The 26,148-nt window shown below is 46.0% G+C and overlaps 1 protein-coding gene and 1 long non-coding RNA gene across 3 annotated transcripts in view; one reads left to right on the forward strand and one right to left on the reverse strand.

The window, feature by feature from the left end:
* Positions 1-9,279: 9,279 nt before the first annotated feature.
* SPON1 (spondin 1) overlaps positions 9,280-26,148 on the reverse strand; it is a 312,814-nt gene continuing 295,945 nt past the window's right edge. Inside the window, exons 8-16 of the mRNA XM_054440180.1 lie at positions 22,675-22,876; positions 21,593-21,733; positions 20,691-20,766; positions 19,493-19,675; positions 17,946-18,116; positions 17,691-17,858; positions 16,641-16,805; positions 14,396-14,659; positions 9,280-11,851 (exon numbers count right to left, since the gene is read on the reverse strand). Of these exons, the coding sequence (XP_054296155.1) occupies positions 11,688-11,851; positions 14,396-14,659; positions 16,641-16,805; positions 17,691-17,858; positions 17,946-18,116; positions 19,493-19,675; positions 20,691-20,766; positions 21,593-21,733; positions 22,675-22,876 (1,534 nt within the window). The 3' untranslated portion in view covers positions 9,280-11,687. The remainder of the gene's footprint in view (positions 11,852-14,395; positions 14,660-16,640; positions 16,806-17,690; positions 17,859-17,945; positions 18,117-19,492; positions 19,676-20,690; positions 20,767-21,592; positions 21,734-22,674; positions 22,877-26,148) is intronic.
* Positions 11,724-18,674, forward strand: LOC134740256 (uncharacterized). 2 transcript variants are annotated; one of them, XR_010127580.1, is made up of 3 exons: positions 11,724-11,859; positions 12,058-12,249; positions 14,324-18,674. It is a non-coding gene; the product is annotated as an uncharacterized LOC134740256 (long non-coding RNA). The 2 variants fall into 2 exon arrangements; XR_010127579.1 differs by having other exon boundaries at positions 11,848-12,249.

Consider the following 26,148-nt stretch of genomic DNA (forward strand, 5'->3'; position numbering starts at 1 on the left):
TCTCCCTTCCCTCCCCTTCCCTCCCCTTCCCTCCCCTTCCCTCCCCTTCCCTCTCTCCCTTCCCTCCCCTTCCCTCTCTTCCTCCCCCTCTTCCTCCCCTCCCTTCCTCCCCTCCCCCATCCTCCTCCCCCTCCCGTCCCTCCCTCCCCTCCCCCATCCTCCTCCCCCTCCCGTCCCTCCCTCCCCCCTCCCTACTCCCCTCCCCCTCCCCCTTTCCTCTCCCTTTCCCCTCCCCTTCCCCTCCCCTTCCTCCCCCTTTCCTCCCCTTCCTCCCCCTTTCCCCTCCCCTCCCCTTTCCTCTCCCCTCCCCTTTCCTCTCCCCTCCCCCTTTCCTCTCCCCTCCCCCTTTCCCTTCCCCCTTTCCTCTCCCTTCCCTCTCCCTTCCCCTCCCACCTCCCCTCTTTCCCTCCCACCTCCCCTCTTTCCCTCTACCTTTCCCCTCCCTTCCCCTCCCACCTCCCCTCTTTCCCTCTACCTTTCCCCTCCCACCTCCCCTTTCCCTCTACCTCCCCGCTTTCCCTCTACCTCCCCTTCCCCTCCCCCTCCCTTTCCCTTTCCTTTTCCCCTTCCCCTTTCCTCTTCCCCTTCCCCTTCCCCTCCCCCTTCCTCTCCCCCTTCCTCTTCCCCTTCCTCTTCCCCTCCCCCTTCCCCTCCCCCTTCCTCTTCCCCTCCCTCTTCCCCTCCCTCTTCCTCTCCCTCTTCCTCTTCCCCTCCCTCTTCCTCTTCCCCTCCCTCTTCCCCTCCTTTAGTAGAGACAAGGTCTTGATCTGTTGCCCAGGTTGGAGTGCAGTGGCGCCATCTTGGCTCACTGCAACCTGCCTCAGGCTCAAAGTCATCCTCCCACTTAAGCCTCTTGAGTAGGTGGGACTACGGAGGCACATGCCACCACATCTGCCTACTTTATACTTTGTGTAGAGATGAGATCTTGCCCTGTTGCCTAAGCTGGTCTCAAACTCCTGGACTCAAGCTGTCTGCCCGCCTCAGCCTCCCAAGCTGTCTGCCCGCCTCAGCCTCCCAAAGTGTTTGGATTACAGGCGTGAGGCACTACACCCGATCCCCGTAACCATTTCTTCTGCTGCTGTTTAATCTGCTATGAATCCTATCCAGTGAATTTTCATTTTGGATTTTGTGGGGTTTTTTCCCCCTGGAAATTATATTTGGGTGTATATATATATATATTCTGCTTCTCTCCTCATTGTGTACATGTATTCCTCTTAACCAGCCCCTCTCAACTGGTTTTGCAGAACATTGAGCCCTGAATGAACACACAACAGATACGGCATTAGGGCCCAATTTGCATCTAGAAAATTTGCATTGTTCCTTTGCATCTAGAATGGCACAGCCATGTACCATCCTTGGGAAAATCAAGAAAATAGTTACTCAGATAACTTTCTGTGGGACTCAGTTCTCTCACAGAACCGTGATTGAGAAAGACTGCTTTGAATATTTGAACGTAGTTATAATAGCTGTTTTAAGTCCTTGCTGATTCTATTGCTTTTATAGTTTTTGGATTTGTTTCTACTGACTGATTTTTCTCTAGTTATAGGTCGCATTTTTTTTGTTTTTTCACATGCCAAGTAAGTTTTGGTTGGATGAAGGACATTGTGTATTTTATGTTGTTGGGTGTCTAGGTTTTGTTGTCGTCTTTGTCAGGTTTCATTCTGATAGTTAATTTACTGACTGCAGTTCAGTTTGATCCTTTCAAGACTTCTTTTAAAGCTAACGCAGTCTCAAGTAGCCTTTTTCCCAGGCTAGTTTAGCTCCACTACTAAAGTATGACCCTTTTGGGGTCTCTCTGTTGAATGCCCTGAATTATCAATTTGGCTTGTGGGAACTCAAAGAATTCCCAGCCCCGTGTGAGCTCTAGGGAACCATTCTATTCACAGTTCCTGGGTCGTTCTTTGCCCAACCTCCTGGAGTTTTCATCCTAGACATATGTATCTTAATAGTCAACAAAGACTCATAAACTCTATGCATGTTTTTGGATCTCTTTTTATGTGTAGCTGTCTTCTCACCACAACTTTGTCCTGTGACTTCTAGTTGCTTCAGACTTCCTGTTCTTTAATGTCTCCTTTCAGCTCAGGGAAACATTTGTGTCCTACGTGGAATCCCCCATCCCCTCTACAGTCTGGAGTGTGCCTCCAGGCAGATGGCCAGGGCAGTGTTGAGGCTTACCCACCTTCTTTCCCTTCCATCAGGATTGTAGTCCTTTGCTACCTGGTGTACGATGTCTGAAAACAGTTGTTGTATTTAGTCCAGGTTTTTTTGTTGTTGTTGTTGTTTGTTTTTTTTTTTTGGAGACAGAGTCTTGCTCTATTGCCCAGGCTGGAGTGCATTGGTGCGATCTCAGCTCACTGCAACCTCCGCCTCTTGGGTTCAAGCGATTCTCCTGCCTCAGCCTCCCGAATAGCTGGGATTACAAGCATGTGCCACCATGCCTGGCTAATTTTTTATTTTTAGTAGAGATGGGGTTTCACCACTTTGGCCAGTCTGGTCTCGAACTCCTGACCTCAGGTGATCCGCGCCCCGCGCCCCCCCCCGGCCTCCCAAAGTGCTGGGATTACAGGCGTGAGCCACCACACCCGGCTAGTCCAGTTTTTTTTCTTCCGAGACAAAGTCGTGTTCTGTTGCCCAGGCTGGAGTGCAGTGGTGTGATCTTGGCTCACTGCAACCTCTGGCTTCCAAGTGCAAGCAATTCTCCTGCCTCAGCCTCCTGAGTAGCTGGGATTACAGGCTTGCACCACCATGCCCAGCTAATTTTTGTATTTTTAGTAGAGACGGGGTTTCACCATATTGGCCAGGCTGGTTTCAAACTCCTGACCTCATGATCCGCCTGCCTCAGCCTCCCAAAGTGCTGGGATTACAGGTATGAGCCACCGTGCCCGGCCTAGTCCAGTTTTTAAATTGTCTAAGATAATAGGGTTAATCTGGTTTCTGTTACTCCATCGTGATTGGAAGTTGAAGTGTTTCTCATTTGCCTTGTAGCTTTTTAAATCTCTGACTTGAAACTTTTCTTAAAAAGAATGGCCAGTCTCATGGAATGAATAGTCCTTGTCTGTTTGGCCATTTTTTCTCTATAATTGGGCGTTCGCAAATTTTTTCATAAAGGGCCAGATTGTAAGTGTCATCTTGGGCTTTGCAGGCTATATCTCTGTCCCAACTAGTCTAGCCTGCCATTATAGCACTGAAGCAGCCATAAGCAACGTCTAAATGAATGAATGTGGCTGTGTTCCAATAAAACTTTGTGTATACTGATGTTTGTGTTTCATGTCATCGTCATATGTCATGAAATATGACTCTCTTTTTGCAATTGTGAAAACCATTCTGTACAAAAACAGATGGTGGGATGGATTTGACCCACAGGCCATGGTTTGCCAGCCCTGCTTTATTATAGCACATTTAGCATTTGAGCGATTCTTTAGAATCTCTTAAGTCTCTTTATGTGGAAGTTCTTTCTGACAGCATTTCCTGAATGGATGGTCATGAATTTGTGTTCTAGGTGTTTTCTTTCTATATTGTTTGTTTAGAGATTTACAGTATCTCGGAGTTGGACATTATGCCCTTATTGACATACATTATGCCCTTATTGACTATTTTATCATTTGACTTTTAAAATGTGATGTAACAAGGTTGTATATACTTAGTCTAGCTTGCTCCTCTTCTGTTTATCACCACTTGTTTTAATTCATTTTATTTCTTTTCCCATAGCTATACGCTATACATAATGATCCCACTTAACAGGTAAGTAGGGGCCAAGCATAGTGTCTCATGCCTGTAATCCCAGCACTTTGAGATGACAAGGCACGTGGATTGCTTGAGACCAAGAGTTCAAGACCAGCCCAGGCAACATAGCCAGATCCTGTCTCTATAAAAAAGTAAAAATAGAAATTAGCTGGGTATGGTGGCATGTGCCTGTAGTCTCAGCTACTCTGGAGACTGAGGTGGGAGGAGTATTTTAGCCCAGGAAGTTTGAGGCAGCAGTAGAGCTATGATCCTATGATCAGCCTAATAGTGAGACCCCATCTCTTTATTTATTTATTTTCAGATGGAGTTTTGCTGTGTTGTCCAGACTGGAGTGGAGTGGCGCGATCTTGGCTCACTGCAGCCTCCGCCTCTTGGGTTCAAGTGATTCTCCTGCCTCACACTCCTGAGTAGCTGGGATTACAGGCATGCGCCACCATAGCTGGCTAATTTTCGTATTTTTAGGAGAGATGAAGTTTTGCCATGTTGGCCAGGTTGGTCTTGAACTCCTGATCTCAGGTGATCCACCCGCCTCAGGCCTTCCAAAGTGCTGGCGGATCATGAGGTAAAGAGATTGAGACCATCCTGGCTAACATGGTGAAACCCCGCCTCTACTAAAAATACAAAAAATTAGCTGGGCGTGGTGGTGTACGCCTGTAGTCCCATCTACTTGGGAGGCTGAGGCAAGAGGAACGCTTGAACCCGGGAGGTGGAGGTTGCAATGAGCCAAGATCGTGCCACTGCACTCCAGCCTGGTGACAGAGCGAGACTGTCTAAAAAAGCAAACAGCCTCCAGATAACTGGCAGGTAAATAGAAGGAGATGATAATCAAATGGTCTTTTTCAAACATGTCACTTAATCACTTAAGGGTATTTAACCAGTGACTGCTTCTAAAATTTCAAAGTAACTTTTAGCAAAAGGTATTTTAATTAAAAATACTTGACTGAGCATGTAGTTTTTTTTTTTTTTTTTTTTGGTGCATGGCAGTAATAGGCATTCTGGAGAAATGGATAAATGTGGAGATTTTCCTTTTTTTCAAATTACTCAGAGTCTAGTGCAGGAAGTTTTAGAGTGATAAAAACAAATGCTGGGACCTACTTTCAAGGCAGAGTAGGAAAAGCATTCAAAAAATGTTGTCCAGCAGAAGGGATTGTAGCATATATTTCTCCTGGAAAATCTGAGGGAACTTCTTAATTAGAATTGGTGTTTAAGCTGGAGCTTGATGGATTGGTAGGATTTGAGATGGAGAGGAGAGAAGAGTGAGGGTGGAAAGATGAGAAAGGCCCAGAGTTGGCAGAATGCAGGGTGTATTCTGGACTGGAACCTTGGCCTAAAAAGATTCTACATGCAATGGGAAAAAAATATGATAAAGTAGACTGGGATCAGGTTGTGGAGGGCTTTAAATAGGATGGCCCTTCTGTGTATAATGGGAAACTGCCAAGGATTCTGAACAGGAGGTGCCTGGATCTAATCTAGTGGTAGCATAATGGCAGAGAAGTGCAAATTTGGCGGTCAGATAGAGGTTGTTGGAATCATGGAATCTGTCCTCTTAGTATTATAAACTCAGTGAAGGCAGAATCATGTCTGTTGTGTTTATATTGCCTGGCATGTGCTGAAAAGCCATTTGATGAATGGATGATTTCAGAAGAGAGAGACAATGAAGATCTGAACTGCAGTGACATGGGGAGAAGGAGACTGAACACTGGAGGGATATCCAAATGATGTTTGAGTCTCCAAAATACTGTCTGGATGACCAGGAAGGTGGTGGTGCTGTTAATTAAAATAAGGAGTATAAGCAACTCTCTAGTGATAGAAATTTATGTGACAATCCCATATAGGGTTAGTCCAGGAGGCATTTGGGAATGAGGAATGGGAATTGGAGGTCAAAAGAGGCTGCTAGGACTAGGAATGCAGATTTGGAATTTGTCTCTTTTGAGCTTAGTGATTGAGGAGATAAGAATGGGTAACATCCTCCAGGAAGAGTGTGTTTGAGGAGAGGATCCAAGGGTAAAACTTTGGGGAAAACAAACATGGGAGGTAGAAGATGAAGAGGCAGCAAAAAGCCAAGAGAAGTAGCCAGAAACTGGAGAGAACCACGAGGCTGTTTTGTGAAGAAAGCCAAGGAGGTGGTGGAAAGCATTGAGTGCTGTGCAGAGGATGGGGGAGTGAGAGGCTGCACTGGTCTTGTGCGGGTTGCTGATGAGTTCCTTACATTTATTTCAGTCTTCTGGTTGTGGAAACCAGATGATAGTGAGTTGAGGTGTGATTGGAGGCTAAGGATGTGGAGGAAATAAGTGTGGGCTATTTTGAGAAATTTTGTGGCAAAAGCAGGGCAAGATGGGGAAGTTATCTTGTTTTACGGGGTAGGAGGTTAGAGGAATAAGAATAAGCCACTGCAGGTTACTTAATCACAGATAGGGAGGTATGCAGATCTGGAACTAGGTATTCACACCTGGATCCTTCAGCATTTGAGAAATTTAGAAACCTAGTTCGCAGACTAGCACATGCCTCTCTGATGGGGAAGAATGGCACAGTGCAGCTTCTCAAGACTTATCTGCATTGGAGGGCCAGGTTAAAAGATTGTTAGTCTCCAGTGTTGTGGACTGATACTTTTCTAAATGTTATAAAAAATGAATTATTTGGAAAATAATCATTCTCCTGTATATCATGGCAGTGTCAAATTAAGAGTTTCTAAACACTTGCTTTCAGTTTCTTTATCTCATTTGTGGATCTTATCAGGCTGCAGGTCTTGATTTGGGAAGCACTAGTGTAGTGGGGAAGGGAGCAGGAGAGTCGAGTGTTCTTCACAGGTGGCTCTTTTGACTTCCTCTGTAGGCTAGTGATTCCAGGTTAGGACCACTGAGTAACAGTTGCATTCCAACACTAGAAAAAGAGGGACTATGCTTATACCAACTCCAGGTGTTGGAGTCAGTAGACTTGAATAATTTCACCCTTTTCCTTTCTGTGAATACTTACAAATTATTTGAGGTAAAGAAAAATTGCTTAAACATGCAACTGCTTAAAACATGAGAACTATTACCAATCAGTTATAAAGACTAGGTGTATTTAGAACAGTATGAGAAAATGTTAATGAGTGCTATCTTATGTTAAGACATTATGAATATTATGAATGTTAAGTGAAGACAAATTTCATTTTGCTCTGATAACTGTAAAATTATGCATGCATATTTTATTTGTCATGACATTTTCAGTTATAAGTGACAGAAATGCAACCCAAACCAGCTTCACACAGTGCATGCATTTACTTATTTATGAAGTGAGGGTTGGGTGGAGTGCAGTTGACTTTCAATGAGTCCTACAACAGGATACCATCAAGACCCACGTGTAAGAATTGTCTAAGTTGTGGAGGTGGAGTAGAGGTGTCTGCTAGTAGGAGAGAGTTTGTGTTGAAGCCTAAGGCCAGAAAAGGTAAACTAATTGGCCCCAACCCTCATGGGTACTCAGGTGCAGCAGTGGTTTGAACCTAGGTCCGCGGTACTGAACCATGACACAACCTCTGCTCTCCACACTACAGAGCATGTGAAGCCTTCTGAACCAACAGGGTTTCTAAAGCAGGATGTCATTATTTAAATTTGACATTTTAGTGTAGATCTTTTGCTTTCAGATTTCAAAGGATGTAAATTGAAGAATTAGCTTCATGCTAATTAGCATTCAGCTGCTATTTATAATTTGTTACTGCATCTCATTTTCAAAAGGGATTTATTTTTATTCATTCTCCCTACATTGGGCAATATGAAGAACAACATGAATCATTCTCTTATTAAAATTGATGGCCCCACATAAAATAGAGGAAATGACTGTGTCTTCGTTGAGTCTATGTTATAATTAAGAATTAAACATTAATGTTTAGGTTTTTTTTTTTTTTTTTTTTTTTTTTAACAAGAGTCTATCATTAGGGAATAAATATTTAGCTCCTTTGTAGCTGAACTTCCAAAGCTGAGCTCTTTTAATGGTCAGATTCCATTATAAGCTGAGGAGAGGCCTTTCTACAGGTCTTGAGCTTTCTGATTTTTTTTTGAGACAGTCTTGCTATGTCATTCAGGCTGGAGTGCAGTGGTATGAACATGGCCCACAGCAGACTACCTCCTGGGTTCAGGTGATTCTGTCACCTCAGCTTCCAGTGTAGCTGGGACTATAGGCATGTACCACCATGCTGGCTTTTTTTTTTTTTTTTTTTTTTGGAGACGGTCTCTCTGTTGCCCAGGCTTGAGTGCGGTGGCGCGACCTCGGCTCACTGCAACCTCCGCCTCCCTGGTTCAAGTGATTCTCCTGCCTCAGCCTCCCAAGTAGCTGGGACTACAGGCACACACCACCATGCTCAGCTAATTTTTGTATTTTTAGTAGAGACGGGGTTTCACCATGTTGGCCAGGGAAGTCTCAAACTCCTGACCTCAGATAATCCACCTGCCTCCGCCTCCCAAAGCCTGCTGGGATTACAGGCGTGAGCCACCGCGCCCGGACAATTTTTGTATTTTTTGTATAGACAGGGCTTTGCCATGTTGCCCAGGCTGGATTTTTTATTTAAAACATTATTTTTTTTGCTGGGCGTGGTGGCTCACGCCTGTAATCCCAGCACTTTGGGAGGCTGAGGCAGTTGGATCACCTGAGGTCGGGAGTTTGAGACCTGCCTGACCAACATGGAGAAACCCTGTCTCTACTAAAAATACAAAAAATTAGCCAGGCGTGGTGGTGGGCGCCTGTTAGTCCCAGCTACTCAGGAGGCTGAGGCAGGAGAATCGCTTGAACCAGGGAGGTGGAGGTTGCAGTGAACCGAGATCGTGCCACTGCACTCCAGCCTGGGCAACAAGAGCGAAACTCCATCTCAGAGAAAAATATTATTTTTTAACCATTGTCTGAAATGTGGGCTAAACAGAAATAAGTCACAGAAATAATTTGACTTTGAGAATTTTTGTGTATTGATACTCATCTTGGTCCTTTGAATGTTGCTATAACAATACCTTAGGCTGGGTAATTTATAAAGAAAAAAGGTTTATTTTATTTAGCTCATGATTCTTCAGGCTAGGAAGTAGAAGAAGCATGTTGCCAGCATCTGCTTCATTTCTGTTGAGGGCTTTTCATGCTGTGTCATAGCAGGGAAGGTCAAAGGGGACATGGATGTGTTTGAAGAGGCAAAACCAAGGGGCATCCTGGCTTCATAACAGCCTACTCCCTTGGGAACAATTCTGTGAGAGCTAATTCAGTCTAGAGAGAGAACTGCTTCACTACAGTGGTATCAAGCCATTCATGAGGGATATGCCTGCATGACCCAAACCCTTCCCACTAGGCCCACCTCCCAACGCGGCCACCTTGGGGATCAAATTTCAAGCATGAGTTTTGGTGGGAACAAACTCAAGCCATAGCACATTTTAGCCATGCACTTGACCTGGACTATTTCTGGAGAGCTATAGTTGTGTGAGAATGTGTAATGTACCCTTACTTCCTGGAGGGAGTACATAGACTTTGAGTATCCCTAAAATATGTTCAATATGCAAAGTTCAAATTAAAAACAGCACAATGTTTATTTTTTCAGTTCTGGGTCTATAGAAACCCAGGTTTATTCCCATTTGCTACAACAGATTCCCTTCAAATAAAATGCACTGGCAAGGTGACCAGTGAGTGACCCAATGTCTGGTTGGGAAATCTCTCTCTGAACTTCTTGCTGTTGAACCTAAAATGTGGATGTAAATTGGATCACAGCTGGTTTGGCATTGAAGAAAATATATACACAACAAACAATTACAACTTCTTTATATGGCAGTTTTTACTGGGTGTCTAATACTCTCTACTATCTCAAGTGGAAGTCCAAACAAATTTCATTTTTGTAGTAAAAAGTCTTTATTTCCAAAATGATTTGTTAGCCAAAAGATCTATAAACCACCTAACAAGACTTTGGTAAGAAAGAGACTTGATGCTTCTTATAAATTCCCCATTGCAAACAAAAAATAACAATCCAACAAGAGTCATGTTACCCATTCTTAGCCATTAACCTGGTTTTAAGTCTCCAAAATCAGAATTTTTAAATGTACCCAACTGGGACCAAATACAAACATGAGACACTAGGGTGGCTTGTCCTTGGATTAGGAATCACCAGCTTAAGGAACTTTATCATGGGTTGAGAGTTAGATAGCTTAGAACAACATTGCAAAAGTGGGCGCTTCTATATGAGGACTTTTTTTTTCCCCCAAGTAGAAAATTAAATCTTGTGTTTCTTTATGTTGTGCTTTTTTTTGGGAGAAGGCAATTCATTTAAGGATTTAAAACATGTTCGATACAAAGGTAGTTCAGAGATGTAATAATGGTCCCTCCAAGAACAAGGGAGCAAAAGCCCTATCTTTTATTGAAAGTGATGGAGGTGGAGGACAATATAAAAAAGAACCTTCTGAACACTTACTTAGCTTAAAGACATGAAAGACCCAGTGAGTTTTTATTGAATAGGCTCTCTTGTGTTAAAGTACATATTCAGGACTATACTATGTTGTATTTGGAAATATCCTGATGTGTTTAATACAAATTCTTAGTGTATTCAGAACATTGTATGTGTCTCACCAATGGCACACATTTGGATTAAGCAGTAATAAGGCCTATAAAAGAAATGAAACAATAGTTTTCAACAGTAAATGCAGAAAGAAAAACTGCTGATGGACTCAACTGAGAAAATGTCCTTTTACACTATCCCTTGGTGGTCAGTCTCCCTGAATCTGGTGTGCTTATAATTGCTGGGAAGGCAGTGTAAACTTGTGGCCATTCCTATGAATCTCTGGGAGGACCACAGCCCTGGTGTGGCGCACTGACAGGTTTGACTTTCCACCAGAATTGCTTGCTCAGCTTAATCCCATAATATTCCTTTCCCTTAGATTTATTTTCTGTCTCAATAACTTTTTCTCTCTGCATATAAAATTTCATGACTAAAATAACTTTAAAGTAAGTACAGAGATTGTATTTTGTTGAAGGAATGCCTTGGGGGGGCTTTGGGCAGACTTAGCAAAATGTTTGTATAGCAAAAATGTTTTCTTGCTAAAAACTGATTTGCAAACTTCAAAGTCTAGATGTGTGTAGGAAGATTTTAAATTTTGCTTCCTTTGTCTTGGTTCCAATAAGGATTTAGTACCAAAAAGTTCAGAAGGCTGAAAAGTTCAGAAGGCTGGCTTCCCAGAAGAATTGTGCATACTCCTCCGAACCCCCAAAAGCAAGGGAAAAATGCACTCTAAACTTATTATTTATCTCAGATGTAAAAACTAGTTACCTTACATTTAAATAAAGCAGCCATTATTTATTTATTTATTTTTGTGGGGGCGGGGCATCAGGAACCAATATCAGGGGTGAGAAAAATGTATTCCGAATTTCTCAGTGAAAGAACAAAAGCCACCCAACATCAATGCTCCTCTTCAACTCTACCAGCTCTGTTTTTCCCCAGGAACTATTGATGACTGAGGAGACTTGAAAAGAGACCTAAAGTTCCACTAAGAAGAGATGGGCAAACAATGGTTTCATTGAACAGGCCAAAGATGAGAATGCGGGGAATCTGCTCTCTTCATCTGAGAATGTTTCCTACATGCCGCACCCTGGGACTCAGGCATAGAGTCACTTCCAGACATGGTTGCCTTTCCATGTGGAGGAGGTCAAGGTCTCTGTCCTGCCTGGCCAGGTGGAAGCTCCAGAGGGACATATTTCAGTTTAGAACAAGGTGGCTGACACTACTCCTCTGCAGGAAGAGGGCTGGCTGGAGGTGAGGGTGCCCCACTCAGCCTGTACCCATCAAGAAGTATTCAGAAAGGATGTCTCTGGCATCCACAAGACTACTGGGCGAACCACACTGCAAAAATGAAAACTAGTGTACACAATTTAAATTGTCTTAAACAAGCAAATAATCCAGCCATTGGTGACTCTGGAATCTAGAGTGCATCCCTGGGGAACTCGTACCCTTGCTAACAAGGATGAACGTTGCATGCTCTGATCTCCTTCTTGTCTTTGCAGCTGGTAAACTGGGAGCTTTTGAATCTCTTCTTTACAGTCATGTAACGTTCCTGAATTCCACCTCCGCACAGTTTGGTGCATTCTGACCAGGCCGTCCACGGGCGCATCCTACAACCTGAAAGCGTAAGAATGCCTTGTTAGGCCCACAGAAACGGGGGATGGAACAGGGATGCTGAACTCTAGTAGAACTGTGAAATGTGGTTGTCTGGGCTCCTCCTCTGCTCAATGATTTGGTTAGAGTCGTTATTAGGGACAGTTAAGTCATATGTGACTGATTGCAAAAAATGGCCACAAATGCTTCATGGTTCTTCTCTTCAAAAGGCAGACTCTGTTTCTCCACCTCTTGAATCTGGGCTTGACGACATGATTTGCCATGGCCAATGGGACAGGAGCAAAAACAGGCCTAAAAGCTGCTAGGACCCTTCTACTACCATGTAAGCAAGCCTGGCTAGACCACTGGAGAGACCATGTGCAGAGAAGCCCCAGCCATCTCATGAGGCCCCAGATATGCAGGTGAGGCTGGTCTGGTCCAATTGTGCTATCAGCTAGTAGTAGCCACATGAATGAGTCCAAACTAGACCCAAGAAGAACCATCCAGTGGACCCAGTTCACATCACTGATCTACAGAATCTTGCTAAGTGATTGTTTAAAAAGACTGTTTTGGGGTGGCTTATGCAGCAGCCATACAAGGAACACTAAACCACTTTCTCTTATGCCTTACTCCCCAAGTACTTGGCTCCCAAATGCTAAGTACAGAGAAGTACAATTTTGATTCTTCCTACTCAGCATAAACATGCTGCTCTCCAAGAAAACTTCCCTGACCCCAGAGATTAATTAGGTTAGACCTTTTGATTACTGCTTCCATAGCACTCTAGAGTCCTCTTTTATAGAACCCACCACATTTATGGTTACGCATGAGATATTTGTTAACCACGCTACTGCTAAGAGTCATGGAGGAATGTACCATACAACTATGTACCTGCCACATAGTAGGCTTTAATGAATGTTTGTTGATTGGCTGACTACCATGTAGAACAGACAGCACTTTGATATGCAAACAGCTCCCTAATCATAAGGATCCTGAACCGTCAAGTAGATCCTCACACTTTAAAAAGAAGAATAGGCCTTTAAAAATCAGAAAACTTGATGTACACGTTAATCTTCACTTTTTTACATGGGCACCTTCAGCACTGAAGTCCCTGGCAGGCATTTTCTTTTGAAGTCCTGGAACTCTCTGAAGTTAAGCTGGAGTTTGGGGATGTATAATCTTTCTCTTGGGTTACAAATAAAACCTATCTGGCCTCTGTGTCTGTTTGCCATCTCCAAATCACTTAACACAGGTCTCATACAGTCATCCTGTTGCTTAAAACCACCTACAGATCAAGTCCCAAATCCTTGGTGGGCCACTGGCCTTTTGTGGTCTGGTCCCCGTCTTCCCAGCCTGGTTTCCTGCCTGCCTTGTCCTCTGTGCTTCATCTGCATCCCATTTATCACTTGGACCTATCGTGGTCTTTGGCATCTCTGTGCCTTTGTAATGACTATTCTTGCTGCCTGGAATGTACTTTTTTTTTTTTTTTTTATTTGAGACAGAGTTTCACTCTTGTTGCCCAGGCTGGAGTGTGATGGTGTGCTCTTGGCTCACTGCAACCTCTGCCTCCCCAGTTCAAGCGATTCTCCTGCTTCAGTCTCCCGAGTAGCTGGGATTACAGGTGTGCGCCACCATGCCCAGCTAATTTTTGTATTTTTAGTAGAGATGGGGTTTCACCATATTGACCAGGCTGGTCTCAAACTTCTGACCTCAGGTGATCAGCCCGCCTTGGCCTCCCAAAGTGCTGGGATTACAGGCATGAGCCACTGTGCCCGGCCTGGAATGTATTTTTCTAAGTGGCAAACTCCTCCAGATTTTTCAAGACCCACTCTAGTTTTCCCTGCTCTGACATCTCCCTGAACTCCAGTCAATGTAAGATGCTCATTCCTCAGCTCCCTGAGTACTTGGTGCATTGTTCTATTAGTTATTTGTCAGCTTGGATCAATATTACTTGGGGAAATAAAACTCAAGGCTGACATGACACTGCTGCGAAACTTCTGGTTAGCCTTGCAAAAAAAATCATAAAGTCTCAGGCCACGGCTGCCTTGTCTGAGCCACACCCTTAAAATGGAAGATGTGTTCTGGGAGGTTCTCAGGAACATTCCCTAAATGAGGAACAAGACTCCTTTGACACATCTGTATCATTTTTCCCTCTTTGCAACATCTGTATCATTTTTCCTCTTTGCAAGGAGTGAATGGTGTTGCTAAGTCATAACTGACTTTGAGCAAAGTTGGACACATTATTGGTTTTATATGTGTGTAGAAAAGAAGGAACTGTGTAATTCCTAAAGATTCTTTGCTTGAAAATTTATTTTTGGCAGGTAATTAGGTTCTCTAAATGTTCTTTGATAAAGGACCCTCCCACCATCAATCTCCTTTATAAATTATGCTTGCTGAATATTTGGGAACAAACTTGGATCTAAAGAATCAAAATGTGGCCTGAAGACTCCAGAAGATGCAGACTCTCCCCGACTTTTTTTTTTTTTTTTTTTAAAACAGGTCCAAGACTTAGGCCAGTGCAGAGCCCTGCCTGTCCTGGAGACCACCCAGGCCGACACTTGGGAGCCATACCTGGGAACTGTTCCCCTTCAGACTCTTCCTTCAGCTGCTCGCTCCGCCGGCTCTCTCGGGCCTCCCTCCAGCGTAGCTTCTGGATGGATGGATTTCGAAGGCATTTCCGGATGCGGCACTTTTTTCGCTGCACAGTCTCTGGGCAGGGTGCACCTCCAAACTGAGGCTCCATTTGGATCATCCGGGTTCGAATCACGTGGCCTTTCCCACATGACTTGTTACATTCCGACCACTGGGACCACTCGGTGAGCTCACAGTCAATGGCTGGCAAGACACAGATGGGCATGAGTGTATCACATGTCTGAAACAAGATATGGTCACACTCTCCTTTGAACATCTCAACAAGCCTATGAGGAATGCAAAGCAGGTGCTGTGTCATGCTATTTTACAGAAGAAGAAACTGAGGCTCCAAAGAGGCAGGCTGACTTCACCCAGCCCGTGTGGTTGGTAAGCAGCAGAGGCAGGATTGGTGCCAGGTCATCACCCATTCTATGCTCCCTCTATGACTCAAGAAGGCTTTGGAGGACTTTCAGGATGTGTTCAGAGCCTCTTGCCCTGCTCTGTGAACTAGAATATTGTCAGATCAGCCTCAAGTACAGAATAGCCTCCCACAGTCCCAAACCCACTGGTGATATTTTTTAGAGCAAGGCCAACAAGCCCCCTGCTGCTCTTTGGAGAGAACAAGTCAACAAGCTAAAGGTGGCTGACCCTTGTGGACCAATACCAAGGACATTGTGGTTCTCACACACCCTGGCAGCTTTTCATTCTCAACATCATCCTGTGTTCTATATATGGTAGTCTATGCAAAAAACACAGGAGCCAGAAATGGGACATTCAGTAGAGAAGAGGGTCAGGACCAAGTGGTGCTTTATGGTTTATTGAGATCCAGTAAATTCTTACTAAGCCAGCATCTCATAAATGTGAAGGGAAAATAACACATCAGTTTGACTGTCAGGATGTGTCCCAGGGAGGTAAATTATTCCAAGCTCTCTGTTGGCCTTGCAAGGCCAAAGTCAGCAAAGTCAGGGTGGACTTAGATGTCCTCATTTAGTTCAACAGTTTCAGTTCTTTTATCCCGCCTGTGGAAGCTCAGGCAGCTTTCTTATCTGCAAAATGGGGATCATGGTATTTTTTTTCATCAGGTTGTAAGGATTAAATGAGATGCTCCCAGCCCTGTAAGTGCTCCATAAATTTTTTCTTCTCCCTTACTTCAGTGGACCCTGTGGGTATAAAACTTTTAAGTCAGGCACTCTAAGTCAGAAGGCTATGGGGCCCCAACTCTGGTGAGCTGGCCTGAACCATGGGCCAATCTTAGTTATTGAAAACCCCAGGCTTTCTCTAGTGGATGGTCCAAGTTACCTCCACCCATGGCTGAGTCTCCTAAAACAACCCAGGAGCTGGAGCGTGGAGCAGGGATTAAGGCCTATCCTTGCCATGTCCAGTGCTCACACTTTGGACCAATTACTTGGTTTCATCCTCAGAGCAACCTAGGAAGTATTTCCTGCTACTTTACAGATGGAGAAACTGAGGAACAGAGGTGCTGAGTCATTGGCTGAAGGTTACTAGCTAGGGGAGGGAGGATGAACGACTGCAAGTGCATGCTGGAGGGGGCCAGAGCCACAGCCAGTGTGCCTGCCCTTTCACCACCCAAAAGAGCAGCTCTTGGAAGACCAGCCAAGGAAACTGGCTCGCTCTGCTTGGAGATTAGTCCCATGTAATACAAACAGCTGATTGCAGAGATTTTGGAAAACAGGACTGGGAGTGGAGTGGGGTGGGGTGAGCTTTGGAGAACTTGGCTTGTTTTCTTGCTGGTTTTCTTACCAGTCTGCAGGAGTCATTGATTGAATGTGCAGCCTCTGGTCATGGGGAATTAAAATGGTCACAGGGAGAATAGAATTAAAATGCTTGGAAAATCCATGGGTCAGGCAAGCCCATAATTGTTGGGGGAGAGGAGGGATAGAACTAAGGTTTATTGAGCCTTGTGCTGTTTTTCATATGTGTCTCTCATGTAGACTTCACAGGAACCTTAACTTTGGGTGTTTTGTAGATGGTAGTGGGATTCTCACTTTATTAATGAAATTGACTGCAGTGTTTAAGTAACTGCAAACACTGAAAGCCAAACCCCAAACTCTTCCCCAGCAAACCGTTTTATTCTAGGATCTAGCAGTATTAGCACTGGCTGGTTCAGGGCTCCCTGGACTCAGGAACATAGAAGTGATGGGCTTTGAGGAGCTCCAGGACTTACGGCATTCAGGGAGCATGCACTTCTCCACCTGCTCCAGATCCTCATTGCAGTCTCCAAGTTCTGCCAGAGACTTGAGCATCCGCTGTCGGGTTCGCATGCCCTTCCCGCAGGTCACGCTGCAGTCACTCCACTCGGACCATGGGGACAGCAAGCATGGGATGGTGTCTAGATCAAGAACCAGGTTTGCCACTGAGAACAGGTTCCTTTTGTTTTCTTTGATCTCCCTGACCCCACAGTGTTCCACACCCAGTCCCCTGCTTTGGCCCCTGGAATAAAGTGGAATTGGCCCATGGGTTCAAATAAGAGTGAATTCTATGGAGCAAGAAGTGGCTCAGCAGCCTATTGCTCTTCTTGTCACTCTCTTTCATCTCCCCACCGATCCCCCCCGATGGTTATGACATGAGGGTAGCAATATGACTACATAAGTCCCCACTGGAAAGTGGAAAGGCCACTGAGGATCTTAGTAGGGTCTTCCCAGAGACAGAAACATCTCACACTCACTAAGAATCAGGCACTAAAGGAGAGGCTCAGGGATGTATTTTTGGACATTGTGGTCCTGAATTCCCTAGAATGTGTATGTACTTGTGTGCTTGTATACATCTGCATACTAATGTGTGGGCAGGCCCATATGCATTTGTGCACAGAGCAGGGGAGGTCATGCTTTATGGGATCAGCCAAGTCCAATGTACAACAGGAGTGGGCTGGACTTGGGTAGTGTAAGTCCCGCCTAAATGTATTGGCCCTCCTCCCCACCACTGCAAGAAAGACACTCCTATAAAACACAGCTGCAGGTGAATTCTATCCAGAGGCCACCAGTTTTCCACCCCAGCATTGCTTAGAATGTCCCCCAATGGAGGTTACTCTCTCTGGGTCTAGTTGATGTCTACACACCTATGTCTCTCATCTGGCTCCCAGCAATGCCTAGCAAGGACCATGGGCCATGCTTTCCTCTGCTCAGCCTCCGACCTTTATGGTGGTAATAGTGGATGCCATGGCCCTCCACGCCTGTCCCCAGTGGCCTCCTCCAAACCCACCCCCGCTCTCACTCACGGCACTCTGGCATCATGCACTTCTCCGCCTGGGACGTCTCGGCTTTGCACATGGAGCCATCTGCGGGGCTCATCTTGATCATGCGGTGCCGCTTCTTCATGCCCATGCCGCAGGTGGCGCTGCACTCGTCCCACTCGCCCCACTCCGTCATCAGGCAGCTGCTGGGAGCTGGGGAGGCCGGCGGCATTGGAGTCGCACCTGCTGCCTCCCCGACCTGCTTGCCCTCCCGCCCGCCCACCCGGGCCCCCCACTCACAGCACTCCTCGTTGACCGTGCACTTCTCCGTTTCCTCAGTGGGCAGCGTGCACACGGAGCCGTCCTCCGGGAACTGCTTCACATACCTCTCCCGGGACCTCATGCCCATGCCGCAGGAGATGCTGCAGGGCGACCAGGTGATCCACTCGGACATGGTGCAGGTGGAGCCGTCTGCAACACACCAAGTGAACGCTGCAGCAGTGCACGGTGGCAGGGGTGCCCGCCAGGCCGCGCGGTGGGAACTTCCCACCAGCCGGAATCAAGAGGAGTCAGGCAGTTGAGGTTGTCTGCACACCTAAGAGGTCTAAATCCTTAAACCGGCAAAGTTCTCTAAGAGGAAATGCCTCTTTTCCAGGTGCATGGGACACTCAGAATTACTCCTTATCTCATGAAAATACATTTGAAAGATGTTTGTATGGAAAGGATGGTGTTTAAAAAATGTACACATATATATCTAATATAATTTAATCTACATATAATTTAAGATAAATCATAATCCATTTGTATGAGGAACAATCCTTCCCTGTGGAGGGGGAGGTTAAGGACCTCAGCTCCTCAGCTTAGACAGCTCCCCAGTCCCAGCCCCAAGAAGGAGGCTTCAATGTTGACAGACCAGTCCCAGCTTTCTTCCCGCCTGTTTGTAGGAATGACTTGTCTATGGGAGGGTTTACTCCCCTTCAAAGTGCTTATTGTGGGCAAAATGAGCTAGCAATAAACCATCGTGAAAGTGCAACGCTGGGAGAGGTGTTTAAGAGCCTCCCTCTAGGCAGAGGCAAGGAATCAATAACCTGCATGGGATAAGCTTGCTTTCTTTATCCTCAGCTTGGAAGTGGTTTTTTTTCCCCGCCATACACCAGTCCAGCCTTACAGTGCCTTCCCATTGCCTTATTGCATCCTGTAAGATCAGGGCAGAGTAGCGTAGATCAGGCAGAGAAAGGGGTCATGGCTTGGGAAGCAGATAGCTGACGTTTGCACAGCAATCAGCTTAGTGCAATCTGGAAGCTTGAGCCATCACGATATAGGTGTTGCAAGATTACACTTAAAGCCTGACCTTTGCACTGTTGCAAATAGACTGAGAATTTCTGCAATCAGCCCAAAGGTCCTGACACAAAGAAGTGAGAGTGCTCTGACTCACGCTGAGGTGGAACACAGATGAGGGGCGGTAAATGACAGAATTAGGGCAATGGATCTAGATTCAATCTGGGCTGACCTGTTAACAGGCTCCTTAAGAAGAGATTGGAGTTAAGGCCCAGAAGCAGGCTATGTGTTATCTGTAACTTGTCATAAGATGTGTCTATGTTTGTTAGCTCTTCAGTAAAAGAAGGAGGGGGTGGTCAATCTCAAGAATTCCTTTGATGTCATAAGAGAGGTTCTGTGTTCAGAGCCCTCAAGACGCTGTTGCAGATAGGAGTTTGCCCAAGGTGGACCCCACTGACATCTACTGTTAGGGTCCTTGTGCCCTCACCAGGGACACTGTCTGACTGCTAGGCAGACCCTCCCTTCCTGAACTCCTGCCAGCCCCTGGCTGGTCTGGGTTGTCTCCTCACCTTCGTCGCTGCAGCCAGGGCCCATGCAGGGCTGGAAGTCCTGAGTATCAGGGCAGGGGACGCTGAGGTCCAGCTGTGCCTTCAGCATGCGCTGTCGCATCCTCTTGCCTTTGTCGCAGGTGGAGGAGCTGCAGGCGGACCATGGGGACCAGTTGGAGTAGATGCAGGTTTCAGGGGTGTCATCTGGAAAGAGTGTTCGGCATGTTTTCCCTGGGAGCCTATGGGAGCTGCCACTGGCCCTCTCCCCATACCAGCTCATCTCGGGACAAGAAAAGCCATGCTGCCAGACTGGCCTCAGTGAGCCTGCGTGCTCCTGGGATGGAAGCAGCCATCTACTTCCCTTTAAAGATGATAGTTTAACATCTTGCTAATAAATATCTAAATAAGCAGAATGATTCTTATTATCCCTTCCTCTCAACACATGAACATCTTCTCATTTTCAGTCCCTCATCTTGGCATTGTTTCCACACACATGCAGGCTCACTGTAGGTAATTTTGAAAAGCTCAAGGCTTGTTTTCATGCCATGGCTTCGTCTTCCCAATGATCTCATACACAGTTGTCGTGGTAAGAATAAGAGCAGCTGCTATTCATTGAGTACTTATGTACCAGCACCATTCTAAGAGCCTTACATGTTTTATCCCATTTAATTCTCACAACTGTATGAAGCGGGTTCTTTTATTATCCCCATTTGACTGTTGAGGAAACTGAGACAGAAAGGTTAGCTTCTTGCCCAAGATCACATGTCTGCTGAGAGTCCAGGTTGTCTGGCTCCAGATCCCATAAGAAAACTTGACCTGGAACCATGACTGTGTCGCTCCCCCCTGATTGTAGGATCTGGGCCTTTCTTTGCTTGCTGGGAAAGTGAATGTATCCACACCTGCCTCATAGGCTGGCCTGAGAATCAAAGCAGAGAGTGGTCTGAATCCTGCAAAGCCCATTCAAATGAGATTTACATGATTGTTTTAAAGGCCTGATGTTGTTGAGTGTATATTCTGATGTCATATCTTCACCAATTCCCTTATCCTTTGTGCCTAACCTTGGCCTTGTTTTCGATTATTTCTTGAGGAGAAATCCTCAGAGATAGGATTACCAAGTCAAAGCACATGGTTTATGGTTCTTAAAACAGGTTAGCAAATTGCTTTCTCAAAGGGTTATGTCAATTTATGTTGCCACCTGCAACAGAAGAAAACAACGTACCTTCATCTTTCTCTTCTGGAGCCAGGTCAGCTACAATATCATCGACATTGTCAGGTACAATATTGCATTGTTCCCCCTGCAAAAGGAATTTTACTTGGAGGGCTCACATGAGAGAAAGAAGGGAATGTGCAGGGGGAAGATGAAAGAGGACTAAAACCTAATGCCCATTCTGTATACAAATTGTATGCCATGGCAAAGTTCTGGGCCAACATTTACAAACAATCTGCCTGAGAAAGAAATGCCAGGAAAGCAGGAATGGCTAACCAGGGATGATAAATACATAACTTGGGTACCACCACTCCGCAGTTCCTGGTCCATGGCAGATATTAGTAATCAATTACGGAACTCACAGTGAAAGCAATTTGCCTGGATCAAATTGTTCATTTGAGCACTGGGCCTCACTGCTGAGTTAATTTTGCTCATTTTCTTTTTTTTCTTTTTTTTTTGAGATGGAGTTTCGCTCTTGTCACCCAGGCTGGAGTGCAATGGCGCAATCTTGGCTCACTGTAACCTCCACCTCCAGGGTTCAAGCAATTCTGCCTTAGCCTCCCAAGTAGCTGGAATTCAGGTCCCTGCCACCATGCCAGGCCAATTTTTGTATTTTTAGTAGAGATGGGGTTTCACCATGTTGGCCAGGCTGGTCTTGAATTCCTGACCTCAGGTGATCTGCCCACCTCGGCCTCCCAAAGGGCTGGGATTACAGGCATGGGCTACTGTGCCTGGCCTGCTTATTTTCATCTTATGAAATAATTTGCATGTTAGAAACCCGGGGAGGCCCAGGAATTCCATATCCTGAGGTGCTTTCTGCCAGTGACTCCATGATTCTAGAGCAGAAAAGTGTACAATCTCCCTGGCACTCCTACCGGGAAGGGTCGATGCCAGAGTGGGTTCTAACCCAGTACCTTCCGTGCGATTCTCTCGATGACAACTCTGGCTACTTGAGTGATGGACCCACCCTCTGGGTCGTAGAAAGGACTCTGAGGATGGTCCAGGCTGGTCAGGGGCCGGATTTTCTCCTGGGGAATGGTGGGTTTGTTGGGTGACTGCAAGAAAACATACAGAGGTAGAGAGTAAGAAATAAAATTGGGAAAACCCACAAAAGCCATTTGTTATATGGATCAGAGCAAAGTCCTTGATAGGAATTTAACAAGTGTAACTACTATTTATATTTATGGAATTGTGTTCATGCCACATACTGTGCTGGGAAATTTCTAGAACTATATTTTAAAATTCTTCCATGTACATGGTAGGATCGTGCTAAGATGAAGAAGCCAAGTTTCAGAGAGGCCATCCCAGTTAGGAAATGGCTGAGCCAGGTTGGCCTGAATCTCAAACTCTTTCTAATAGACCAGGCATTGGAAAACTTTTTTCTGTAAAGGGTCAGATGCTAAATATTTTAGGCTTTGTGAACCATATTGTGTCTGTTGCTAATATTCATCTCAGCTGTGGTAGTGGGAAAACAGCCGCAGATAATATGTACTTGGAGGAGTGTAACTGGCTTTGAAAACTTTCTTGACAAATCACATTGTAGGGCAGATTTGTCTTCCAAACCATAGTTTGCATATGTCTGTTCTAGATTGTTCTCCCATTGGTTTTCTGATGGCTCCAGATTTCAATGCAATAGATCATATCAGAGAAGTATGACAGTCAGTCAGGACAGAATGCAAACTCCTTAGCCCAGCTGTCCAGAAACCTTCGCTCTTGCCATCATGGCTTTGGAATGCTGTCCCCTGCTCAACTGGGAACTGCTCTTTAGCAGTTCCCTCTCCGTGCTCTCCTGGCCACTGCACAGACAGTTCCCAGAGCCCAAATCACACCATATGTGATGATGAGACCATGCCGGCCTCCTCAGCCAGACTGAAAGTTCACCTAGGACAGAGCCTGGGACAGATCCCCTCTGTGTCCAGGACACTCAGGAAGGGTCTGGGTAAGGAGAATGTGCTGGGGAAGTTTGCCACTCACCACTCCAGGCACACACACACACCTCATAGGTCACCCCGCTGTCAGTGCCAGCGTCCCAGGGAATCAGGTCTTGCACCACCTTCTGGACCCAGCCACATTCCTTGGTGCACAGATCTTCTGCAGATAAACCTACGTTCCAGTCGGGACTAGGGCCCATCATGGTCAGGAAGGACATTAAATGGCGCGTTCTGTCCACGGAAAATTCAGCTGAAGGTGCTGCTCTCCTGGAAACGAAATACAGAGACCATTATATTAGAGTTCTGGGGGTTGGTCCTCACTCTGAGGGAAATCTGTCCAGATTATGAAGAATGAGAGGGACAGAGAGTATTCACATTCGTGGTCTCCCACTGAACTCTGCCTTTGGCCACTGTGGGTTTATACCCTTCTCTGTCCTGAGCCCATCCATTGAACAAATGTGGAGAGAACCATATACTACCACCCTATCCAGTTTCTCTGTTTTTTTTTTTCTTTAAGAGACGGAGTCTTGCTCTGTCACCGAGGCTGGAGTGCAGTGGTGTGATCACGGCTCCCTGTTGCCTCAAACTTCTGGGCTCAAGTGATCCTTGCACCTCAACCTCCCATCAGAGGGGTCATCTCCCCCAGCTTCCTGTTTCTATTGCCCTCAGAAGGCCGCCGATAGCAGGCACTGTCCAGCGCCAGACTGTACCCATCAGCTCACAGCTGGGAAGCAGGGACCAGCTGTAGAGTCAGAGACCTTTGGCCGACACCCCTGGTTGCTGGGAATAACATCCTGAGTCTAAGCTATCAGAGGCCGCTCTTCAACCTCTATCTCTTTGTGTCACTCAGATTCTCAGGAGTGGCTGGGACCATGTGAGATACATGGCAGCAACCACTCAGAGTGGCTGGAAAGGAAAGAGTCACATTCGCAGAGCACATAGTGGGTGGCAGTCCCATATTATTTCATTTTCCCCTCATGACAATCCTGTGGGGTTAGAATTATTATCCTGTCTCATAGAGAGGCCATGAAAGTGAATAAGTGGTTAATGAACTAACAGACACAGCTAGGAGGGGGCTGAGGTTTGAAGGCAGCTTGGCCTGACTCTGCACCCCTAGGCTGCTAATCATGGGGAATCCTTGGCCAGAGACCAACTGTTCTGTTCAGTCCAGCTGGCAGCTGGTCTGCCTCAGCTGTCTGGAAGTCCCTGTGCCCTCTGTTGGGACCAGCTGCTTCTGGCTGCCCTCACCTGGCACCAGAAAGCAATGACTGCAGACCCGACTGGGGCCTGGGGAACTGGACCCCTTGGGCTCTGGTATCACCTCTTACAGCTGTGTGTCCTTGGGCAGATTATCAAACCTTTCTGCATCTCAGTGTCCAAATCTTTAAAATGGTGATCACAAATGTCTCCTCCAAAGGGTTCCTGTGAATTTCAAATGAGCTAGCTTGCAGACAGTACTTAGCCCAGTGCCTGGCCCTAGAGCTCTTATTACCATTAGTGTTACTGAGAGAAGCACCATAGGGTCATATGGAGGTCAGAAAGGGGACAGGTGGGAGGAAACGACTTCCTGAATGGACTATCCATTTTAGCCTGATGCCAGTCTAGGTTCTGGCACAGGAGTGGAGAAGAACCTGGCCTGAGCCTTGGCTTTGGCATCCGTTGATTGACAAGGCCCTGGTGCTGCCTGCCATGCACCCCCTCCCTTATCCCACCCTACCTGCTACCTAAGAAGCTCCCTGGGCCCTGACAGGCCAGCCTAGCTGCAGGTTAGCTGCAGGTTCCACTTGTACTTGCATCTATTGGGCAAGCTCTTCAGCGATTGGAAAAGTGTGGTCCTTGGACCAGCAGCATCAGCAACCTCTAGGAACTTGTTAGAAATACAGATTCTTGAGCCCCACCCTAGATTTGCTGAATTAGAGACTTGGGGTAGGACCCAGAAATTTGTTTTAATAATCCCTCCAGATGTTAATATACCTCAAGCTTAAGAATGCTGGGCCCACTCATCTTTCAAGCCTCAGGTCATGTCACCTCTTCCAGCAGCCTTTCTGCCTGCCTTCGGCTGAGGCAAATACATAGCGCTGGATTCCTACACTCTGCGCAGGTCTTGCCTTCGGCTGAGGCAAGTACGTAGCGCTGGATTCCCACATTCTGTGCAGGTCTCCATAGCCAGATCCCATGAATGTAATCACTTCCTCACTGTTCCCTCTCCCCAACTTAGACCGGGAGTTCCTTGAAGGAACTCTGTGTTTCATAGCTGCACCCCAGGACCTAGGTGTCCAGTGGGCCGACTGAACAAACATGCGTATGATGACTTGAGCTCCTCCACTTCCTAGCTTTAGATCTTGGGCAAGTTGCTCACCCTCTTCGAGTCTCAATATCTTCATCTAGCAATATATACCTGCAGTGTTGCTGTCAGGATCAAATGAGATACTTTATTAGGAAGTCTTTATAAACTGCTAAAGTATTGCAATGACATCATCAGCTACTTAGGCACAAATCAGGGGATTTAATTTCCTTTTCCCACGTGTGCATTTTCTGGCATGTAGGTCAGTGATTTTAGCAGCTTCTTTAAAGACCTGGTTCACACAAGGATTGCAGTCTATGGAGGTGTGGCATTACCTCACCTAGGGACTCACAGGACAGGGTTCTGGTCTGCCTTCTAGTAACTGCTGAGCAGAGAGCACTGGCACCTGGGTGCAGCTGCCCTCAGGGGTGGTCCAGCAGTCCCCTGGGAGGCAGGTTTCCTCTTCCATTGTCATAGAGACTGACCGCTCCATCTATTGCCTTCCTGTCTTCCTAAGTATGTGATTTGGGGCCAGATTAGTCATTCATATCCTGTACCCCATGGGTGACTATTCACAGTGACAATCTAAGGGGACAAAACCAGTTCTAATCCAGAGCTGTAGAAACGAAACCAACTGCCACCCTAACACATTACCCTGAAACCTGCCCAGCCAATGGGTGTAACCATCTGAGACCAATGCCTTGTGGAAATCATTCTCAGTAAATGCATTTTGTCCCAATCTGTTGTATCCAAATCTGTAGCTGAAGCGAGGTACCCTCTAGACCCTGGTGTTTCAAGGTGTGGGAAACATGGGGCAGCCAATTCCTGACCATGAGGTCACATGGCTGACTTACCTTGGGTGATAGAGTAAATCTGAATCTATAAGGGCCTGAGAACAATTTTCTAGCATCTTCAGATATGCCCTGCAGCTTTCTCTTACCCTTGACTGGAGAATCCCTCCTTGACCCCATTTATGTAACACTTCCTGGAGGAGGTATTTCCTGACCTCTCCCCAGATTGCTTAGACCTCCTGTTCTACCTCCCCATGGCATGCTGAACTCACTCTCGCTTTGGAATTTTTTGTTAATATCTGCCTTTCCCATCAGGTTCCAATAGAGTGAGGACCATTTCTGCCGTGTTCATAGCTATATCCCAGTGTCTGGCTTAGAACTTGACATGCCGTGGATTCTCTTCAAATGTTTGTTGAAGTAAATGAATTAATCTAAGAAATGAACATGGAGCTCTTGTATTTCCT

The sequence above is a fragment of the Pongo pygmaeus genome, chromosome 9, assembly GCF_028885625.2.
Source record: "Pongo pygmaeus isolate AG05252 chromosome 9, NHGRI_mPonPyg2-v2.0_pri, whole genome shotgun sequence".
Lineage (NCBI taxonomy): Eukaryota > Metazoa > Chordata > Mammalia > Primates > Hominidae > Pongo > Pongo pygmaeus.